General features: G+C 64.7%; 1 protein-coding gene across 1 annotated transcript; it reads left to right on the top strand.

Moving 5' to 3' along the window:
- The first annotated feature begins 396 nt into the window (after positions 1-396).
- GBX1 (gastrulation brain homeobox 1) lies at positions 397-7,231 on the top strand. The gene is made up of 2 exons (XM_065050211.1): positions 397-1,053; positions 6,433-7,231. The coding sequence occupies exons 1-2, from the start codon at positions 594-596 to the stop codon at positions 6,951-6,953; spliced, it is 981 nt and encodes a 326-aa protein (XP_064906283.1). The 5' UTR covers positions 397-593; the 3' UTR covers positions 6,954-7,231.
- Positions 7,232-8,902: the final 1,671 nt, after the last annotated feature.

An 8,902-nucleotide genomic window follows, 5' to 3' on the forward strand; every position in this document is an offset into this window, starting at 1 on the left:
CCAGGAGGCGGTGGGACCGGGGCGGAGCGCTCTCGGCTCGCCCCCACCGTTGTCCCGGGCTCGGGGGCAGACCGAGGAAGGATGTGCCGAGTGGCACAGCCCCGTCCTGTCCCCACAAAAGCGCCCTTGTGCTGGCCCCATAATTGCTAATCATCAATCACCATTAATAACAGCTGATGAGGCGGGAGGGGGAGGCGCCTTCCCAGGGGCCGGCAGCGCCGGGGGGAGCGGGGAGCCTTGCCCCGCCGGAGCGGGCGCTGAAGGAGGAACTCGACCGTGATGTGCAGAAGATGGATGAGAGCAGAGGGCGACACCCCCGCCCGCCTCCCCACCCCTCCCCTCCGCGGCCCGGCCCGGCCCCCCCGCGGCGGGGCGGGCGGGCGGCTCCGAGCGCGCCTCCACTCCGCCGCGCCGAGCCAGCGAGCGGGCGGGCGGGCGGCAGCTCTCGCCGGGCGCCGGAGCCCACGGGAGGCGGCGGGCGCGGGCCGGGGCCGCGGCGGGGCCCGGCGGCGGCGGAGGAGGCGCGGCGAGTTGGCGGCGGCCCAAGCTCGCCGGAAAGTTGGTGCCGGCTGAGCCAGCGGCGCCCGCTCGCCATGCAGAGACCCAGCGGCCAGGGGACCGCCTTCTCCATCGACTCGCTCATCGGGACTCCGCCGCCGCGCTCCGGGCACCTGCTCTACACCGGGTACCCCATGTTCATGCCGTACCGGCCGCTGGTGCTGCCGCAGGCGCTGTCCCACGCGCCGCTGCAGTCGGGGCTGCCGCCGCTGGCCCCGCTCGCCTCCTTCGCCGGCCGCCTCACCAACACCTTCTGCGCCAGCCTGGGCCAGGCCGTGCCCTCCATGGTGGCCCTCACCACGGCCCTGCCCAGCTTCTCCGAGCCCCCCGACGGCTTCTACCCGCCGCAGGAGCTGCCCCCACCGCGCGCCACCCCCGACGCCGGCTGCCGGCGGGGCGCCGAGGGCCTGGAGGCGGAGGAGCTGCCCCCGGGGCGCGACAAGGGGCCGCCCGAGCCGCCGCTGCACTTCCCGGACCCCTTCCCCGGCCTGGCAGGTAAGAGCAGCGCGGGCCAGCCCGCGGAGAGCAACTCTTCTGCGGCGAGAGCCGGCCCGCCTCGCCCGGCACTCCCGCAGCCCCGGGGGGCCCCGCGGCGGGCAGCCCCGCTCACCCGGCCCCTGTCCGGGCTCTCCCCGCCGCCCCAGTGGTGGCTGTGGGCGGCACCGCGGGCTCCCGAGCTCTCCAGGACCGGAGCTGGGGATGCTGGGGCGGCCAGGACGGCGGGACCGCCACGGGCCGTGGCGGCGGGACCTGCTCGCGGTTGAGCTCCCGGTCTGTGCCGTCGGGCCGAGCCGGGGGGACCGAGCCGGTTCCCCTCTGTTCCGACCCGGCTCCGCAGCACCCGCAACTTTCGCGCGTGGGAGACCAACTCCGGGCCGCCGGTCGGAGCGACCGCCTCGGCGGGACACCGGCTGCCCGGCGTTACCGGAGCGCCGCGGATCCCGGAGCCGAGGTTGGCCCGGCGACACGGAGCTCTCCTTGGTCCTGGCACCCGGCCCGGGGCGAGCGAGGCGGAGGGCAGCGGGACGCCACCGGATTGCGCGCAGCCCTCCCGTTCCCGCCCGGTCCCGCCCCGGTCGGTGCAGCAGCGGCGCGGGGCTGCTCCTTGTCCCCGGCGCGATGCCGCGTCCCGCGCGGACCGGACCGCGGAGCTGGGGGCTCTTGTTCGCCCGCAGCCCGCTCCGGGCTGGGCTCCGCTGCCCTCTCGGGGTCGCCGTGCTGCGGACACCGGTGCTCCGGGCCCGCGCCGCGGGGACACCGCGCGGGGCCGCTCCTGTCCCAGGCGGCCGCCCCGCTCGCCGCGCCGCCGGAGCCCCGCTCGCCTTCGTCTGTGTCCGCCACCCGCGCTGCTGCCCCGCTGCGCCCGCGGGCTCGGCACCGGCTTTGCCCGACGGCGCGGGCAGCGGCGGCTCCGCTCCCGGGACCCCGCTCGGCGCTGCCGGGGGCGGCTCCGGCTGCCCTGGTGGGGCACTCGCCTTTGTGAGCCGTAGCCGCTCCCGAGCCTCGCTGACTTGTTGCTCTGTGTTTCCCGGTCAGCCCCGATCTTGCTCTCTTACACCCCAGCTCCCGCGGCATGAGGCTTGGGGTGTCTCTTCTTCGGCGAGATGGAGCCAAACCAGCCGCTAGCTTTCTCTGACACGACCTGTCCTGCAGCTGCCTTCCCTGGTCACCCGTGAGATCCACCTTTGTCTCACAGGCTTCCTGGCATGGATGCATGTGGAGAAGTCTCTGCTGCTTCTCGCAGTGCCTTGCTGTTTGTTCTCTATTCTCCTGTTAGCCTCTCCTGGTTAAGCCTGGGTCTTTTTCTTGCCCTGCCTTGTTCTTCCCTCGGAAGACTGTTTCCCTCACTCAGGTACCCCTTGAACCTCACCCCTCACCAGGACAACCAAGGCATTTTGCCTCCCCACTGCCTTTGTGGGCTATTGGAGCCCGGTGCTCCTCCGGTGCTCCCAGGCCTCCGTGTCCAGTGAAAAGCACAGTGCAACCTCACTTCTGTTGTGCAAATCTTCTTAGGGACAGATCTGCCCTGGCCAAAGCCAGCTGTCTGCACGGCCACGTCTTCCCAGCCCACGTGAGAGTGACCTGCATTGTGCTTGATCTCCCCCCGTGGCTCCTCCACAGCGAACCCACAGTCTCTCCTCCTGAGGTGCTCAGATGTACTGTCCCAGACTGTGGCCATTTCTGATATGGAGAAATTGTATCTCTAAGACTTGCCCTGTTGTGACAGGCTCGTATGATGGAAGGAAACGTATCGTACTGCCTCTGTTCATTCACGGCTGTCTCTTAGCACTGTGCTTGCTCTGGAGCCAGAAAGGATGCTCGTACTTCTGCCCATGTGCACCTGACTCTGGGCTGCTCTGCCTGGGTCCAAGAGGATTTGTTAGGCCAAATGTACCCACCTTCTGCTTTACCTAATGGTTCTCCTGACTGTACCAGCCAGGGCCCCTGCAGATGGACAGCAGGGGTTTTGATCAACCATCCTAGATGAAAGCCAGGATGGTTCCACAATTAAGGAAGAGAAAGATGATTTGTGTCAAAAGGAGGCATCAAAAATTGACTGTAATGCAGTCTGTGCTGGCATCCTACCTGTGGCCCCGGCCAAAAGCAACTGTCTAGTGAAGAGAAAGAGAGCACAACCTGTGCAACACTTCCTAAAATGACCCTTCCTTAACACCCAACCACCTGCACTTCAGGGGCTACCTGAGCCAGGTGTTGGTTTTCTATATTTAGTGACCTTTGACCAGCTCCTCTTCTGCGGTTCTATCTACCCTCTTTTGGAGATCTACCCTCTTTTGGAGATCTACCCTCTTTTGGAGATCTACCCTCTTTTGGAGTCCACCAGAAGGGAGAAAGAAACCTGGCATCGGCCACATCCTGGGGCAAGGTATTCCAGAGACCTCTTACGTGTAGAAGAACCATGTGAAGAGGAAATGTCTCCTCATGTCTGTTTTGCTGACATCAAGTGAATTATACCCTAAAGTGACTATTTCTGTCCCTGGGCTTCATTAGTATCTCCATCATGCAGGTGTCTATGGAGACGAGATCAGTTGCTTGCTGGATCAGCCAAGGGACTCAGTGCTCTATTTTAGGGTGTCTCTCTCCATCTAATATGTTTTAAACTTGCTTCCAGCTGTTGTCACACTTCTTGAGAGGGGAGAAACGTAGGAAACTGGTTGTAAGAAGCAGCAAAGCTTGGAGTCTGGTTTGTTACTCCAGCTGCAACAAAGAGTATGACCCCAGGACAGAGACGCTCAACATCCCCATCTCCCCACAGCTCTTGGAGGCCCCACCAAGATGCAGTTGGTGCCCTGAGACCCTCCTGGGCAGATGCAGTAACTGCACATTCCATCAGGGACGGGGGGAGTTTTGTGTTGTTCCCTACGAGCATAGGAGAGGACTTGTGTGCTGGGGGTCTTCTGGCTGTCACAGCACCCACTCGTGGTCTGAGTCTCCCAGTCCTGCTTGAATAACCCTGTCACCTTGACACCCAGTTCTCCTCACCATGCTCGCCACATCCATAGTAAGATCCATGAACAGCTGAGACTGTGAAGAGCAAAGCAACGGGTCAATCCTCTTCTTCATCTACTGATCGATTTTTCAAAGTCACAGAGACTTCGTGGCAGTTCCCCTCCCTGCTCAAAGGCCTCTGGAGCTCTCAGAACGCTCTTCCACCGAATGGACGGTTCCCCTGCTGCCGTCACTTCCTCACTGGGGACTAACAGACCAGTACATCAATTTTCTTTGCAAAAATCTCTGGTTTACACTCTATACTTGTATAGTTCTGAGTTCTTTACTGCAAACACAGCCCTTTTATAAGACACAAAAGCGAGACGTTAGTCTGCTGGAGACCATTTAAAATTCGGGGTCTGTGTGAGAAGGGTGTTTCCAGGTGGTACCTGTTTCACAGAGTGACAGGTTGCAGGTGGAGGCTCAGCCTTCTTCCAGTCCTTTGGGCACAGTCTGAGCCTACAAGGCCGAGCTGCCCGCTCAGCGCCGCGCGGTGTGTTTGATGGTGAGGCTGTGGCGCGAGTCCTCCGGCGCGGGGGAAGGCAAGGCCGGGCAGGACCAGCAGGGCTCGTGGTGAAGACACCAACATCCTCGTCACAGCTCTGTTGTCTTTCCAGACCTGTGCTCTGATGGACAGGGGTGGTGCACAGAAATGAAGGCTCTCCTTTTCTTCAGCAAGTGCTTGATGAGACTGCATTGGCAGCCAAAGTGCTCCATGGCACCTGCTGCTAATCCTCAGCCCCATGAGCAAGATTTTCTGGGTCTTTACCTCCTGTGCATATGGGAGATTTCTTCTACCAACCCTGGCCCTCAAGGAGAAAAGCGTTACTGTCTATTCTTCTGCAGCAGAATAGAGAGGAAGGTGTTTCTTTCGTGCTGTATGAAGCAGGATGAGCAGGGAGATGATCTCCAAACCACCCACGCCCTCCCAGGAAGCCATAGACTTGCTGCAGGTCTGGCAAGGCTTGTGGGAGCTCCACAGCAGCCAGGTGCCCAAGAATGTCTTCTGGGCTTAAGCGGTTTCTTGCAGCTGCTGCTCGTGTATTTGCACCCCTGCACTTTCAGGCGCCTGAGGGCTGTTGTGCCTTCCCCGCTGAGGGGAGCTGAGCTGCCCGGGGACGCAGGCGCCGTGGCTGCACGTGCAGGTACCTGGACGCTGCCTGGAAGCTTGGAGACCTGCTGCTTCTCCTGCATGTGGGGTTACATTGTGAGCGGCAGTGGTACGCAGCCAGCTCCTGCCAGCAGCGGTTCCTGTCTCTTCTAGTCTCGGCATGACAGAAAAGCCTCTTCATCTGCTTGTGCATAGCGGCGGGCCTCTCTCTCCATGGCCCCTGGCTGTGGTGGGGAGCATCTTATCACTGTGAGGTCTTTGTTGGAGTCCTTCTACCAACAAAGCGACTGGCTTCCCGGCCTCTTGCCTCTCCACTGTCTCCCACCCATATTCTCCCTCGCTCCATGTCTGTGTAATCATTCAGGCAGCAGTTGGGGACACAAGAAGCTGGCAAGAAGAAGATTCATACCCTTATACCTTATCAATATCCTTGCAGGCAACGTAACGGAGGTGTCTGCAGTGGTCCAAGACCTGCTTCCTCTCTGGGTGGGCTACGATGGGCTCCTGTGAAGCGGTGACATCAGCTGCCTGAGCACCTTGTTCCCTGGCTGCACAACTCCGCTGCTGTGCACCCCCGGGTTAGGGAGGGAGAGCTGACAGCAGACACCCCATGTGCTGTAGAGGTTTGCTGGGCTGGAACTGGCTCAGGCTGCTGTTTCCAGGGTGGCCCTTCAGCTCTGCTGGGTGAACAGCATCGATGGTCTGGTGCACTGGGATGGAACAGAGTGGGGCCTGAATGGAGGGGCATCTGGATGTAGAGAAGCAGACAAGCCCTAGAAGGGCTGCAGTCTGCTTTGCCGGAATGAAGCAGAGATGCTGCTACAGCTGGGTTGTGCGATGGGGCGGTGGCAGCTGCCATGGCTCACAGGCCAGGGTGCCCGCGGGTGCAGCGGGGTTGTGGGTGCTGCCCCACGGAGCCGGCCGGGCTGGGTGCAGCGGGGTTGTGGGTGCTGCCCCACGGAGCCGGCCGGGCTGGGTGCAGCGGGGTTGTGGGTGCTGCCCCACGGAGCCGGCCGGGCTGGGTGCAGCGCAGAGCGGACTGTGCTGGCGCCTCCGCAGCGGGGCCGAGCGCCGGAGAAGCTGCTTCTCCTGTGGGAGGCGGCGGGGGGGCCGGCGGGGCTGCGGGAGGCGGCGGTGGCGGGACCGGCCGCCGCGGGGGGGCGGCCGGGGGACCTCCCTCGGTGTGGGGCTCGGGGGACCCTCGGGGGCGGGGGCGGCGGGCCGCGCCGGTGGGCGCTGACGCTGTTTCCCCGCAGATGGGAAGGCGTACAGCTCGGACGAGGAGAAGCTGGAGGTGAAGTCGGCGGCGACGCCGTGCAGCGAGCGGGAGGAGGAGAGCTCGGCGGGGGACAGCGAGGAGGAGCCTTTCCTGGACGGGACGGCCGCGGCCGCGCTGGGCGCCAAGGCCAAGGGCAAGGGCGGCCCCTCGGCCGAGCAGGCCCCGCCGGGCTCGGGGGCGGGCAAGAGCCGGCGGCGGCGCACGGCCTTCACCAGCGAGCAGCTGCTGGAGCTGGAGAAGGAATTCCACTGCAAGAAGTACCTGAGCCTCACGGAGCGCTCGCAGATCGCGCACGCCCTGAAGCTGAGCGAGGTGCAGGTGAAGATCTGGTTCCAGAACCGCCGCGCCAAGTGGAAACGCATCAAGGCGGGCAACGTGAGCAACCGCTCGGGCGAGCCCGTCCGCAACCCCAAGATCGTGGTGCCCATCCCGGTGCACGTCAATCGCTTCGCCGTGCGCAGCCAGCACCAGCAGATCGAGCAGGGCGCCCGGCCCTGAGCGCCGTCGGGGCTCTCGGACCCTGGGGCGGGCAGGCGGCCGGCGGCGGGGGGGGCCGGCGCGGCCCGAGCGCCCGCTCGCACTCCTCTGTACATGTCCCTTATTTATTCCGTGTAAACTCTGTACATAGGGCAGCATGTCCGTCTGTCCGTGCCGCGGGGAGCGCGGGCTGCCTGGCCCCCGCGGGTCCCGCCGTCCAGCCGCGCCGGGCCTGGGCCGCGCTGCCCGCGGCGCCCACCCGTGTATAGCCGTGATTTCAATAAATTATTTTCTATGGAGCGAGGGGACGTTCTTCCGCGGTGCTGCCCCCGCGGCCATGCTGCGGGGACGAGCGGCCGCGGCCAGCAGCGCCCTGCGGCCCCCGGCCTGGCAGGGACAGGGACGAGGGCAGGGACAGAGACAGGGACGGGACAGGGACGGGACAGGGACAGGGACGGAACAGGGGCAGAGACAGGGACAGCGGGCGGCGCCGCCGACTCCGAGGGGCGGCCGGGGAGGGCGCGCAGCGGGGGACAGCGGGAGGCTCCGGGGCCCGCCCGCCTCTCGGCCGATGCCGGTACCGGGTTCCGCGGATCCGCTGGCTGTGCGGAGAGCAGCGGTGGCCTTGCGGGCTCCATCGGACCCGGTCAGGTGCCGCTGCTGAGACGCGGAAGGCGGCAGAGAAGGGAAGGGGCTGGGAAGCGCCCGGGAGCATCCCCGGGTCTGTCCTCCCGCCGGCGGGGGGAGGTTCACGGGCAGGGGCCGGGACCGGGTGTGGGGCTGGGGCCGGGGCTGTCTGACACCGTCCCCGCAGCCCCCGAGGCCAGCAGCGCTCCCCGGGTGGGTGGGACGTGAGCGCTGGCCCCGCATTCCCACCACGGCTGCGTCCCCCGCTCCCCGGGACAGCTGGCACCCCCCGTGCCCCAGGCCTGGGGCAGGAGCCAGCCTCCCGAGATCGGATCCGCACGGTGGCAGACCTCTCCCTGCGGGCAAAGCCCTGCCCGCCCCACGGGCCTTGCGCCAGGACCCGGCCGGTTTGGCCGCGGTGGGAGGAAGGTCCGTGCCCGCAGCCCCTTGGCGCCTGCCCTGCCCAGGGCTGCCCGGTGCCCTGAGCCAGCTCTGTGCACGCTCAGCCCCACACGCCAGCGACGCCTCTGAGGGGATACGCAATGCCCTCACTCCTCAGGGCTGCTCTGCTCTGGAAGGGTCCCACCTTGGAGCCTTTCCGCCTCCTCGGAGCACACCCGAGCCCATTCCTGCATGGGCAGTGAACAGGGAAATCCTCCCTCAGTTCATGTGCCTTATTGCCACTGAATCCCGGGACAGCGCCAGCTGCCAGGGCTGCCTGTCCCACAGCTGGGCTGAGGGGAAGGTGAGGGTCTTGCCCTTTTTGGAAACCTCAGCCTGCCTCACCAGAAGCTGCTGCTGTTCCCTCGTTGCTGCAGCGGTGAGCAGGGCCACGGTGCAGCGGGCACCGCTGGCACTGACACCGTGTCTCCTCGCCTCAGCCTGGAGCTGCAGCTGGGTCTTGCTGCACTGATGCAGCAGAGGGGGTCTCAGTCTCCCTGAACAGGGGTTCCCACATCTAGGCCAGCCGAGTGGCATAGTTTGCCCGTGAGAGCTATCGTATGGGATGCTGCTTCTGAAGCCAGGGGGTATCTCAGATGACCGAGAACCTGATGAAGATCCAGTTTTGCATGGGGCACAGCTGCATACATGGTCCTCAATCAACAGTGCAGAGGACCATGAGGTTTCACTGCTAATTGGGTGTCCAGCCATAAAAGCCTCTTGCTGGACTGATGAACACCAGCCAGCCCAGCCCACAGAGCAAGGGAGCTCACCCAGTTGTGCAACACCCATTGCAATTCCAGCAGAGGTGCCTGGACAAGGAGAAGCTCTCTCCCGTGATGTGGGACATGCTGCTGCTAGGTCACCCGTTGCTCCGAGGTTTCATGTGGAGTCTGGGTCTC

This window comes from Columba livia, chromosome 2, assembly GCF_036013475.1.
Source record: "Columba livia isolate bColLiv1 breed racing homer chromosome 2, bColLiv1.pat.W.v2, whole genome shotgun sequence".
NCBI classification, from domain to species: domain Eukaryota; kingdom Metazoa; phylum Chordata; class Aves; order Columbiformes; family Columbidae; genus Columba; species Columba livia.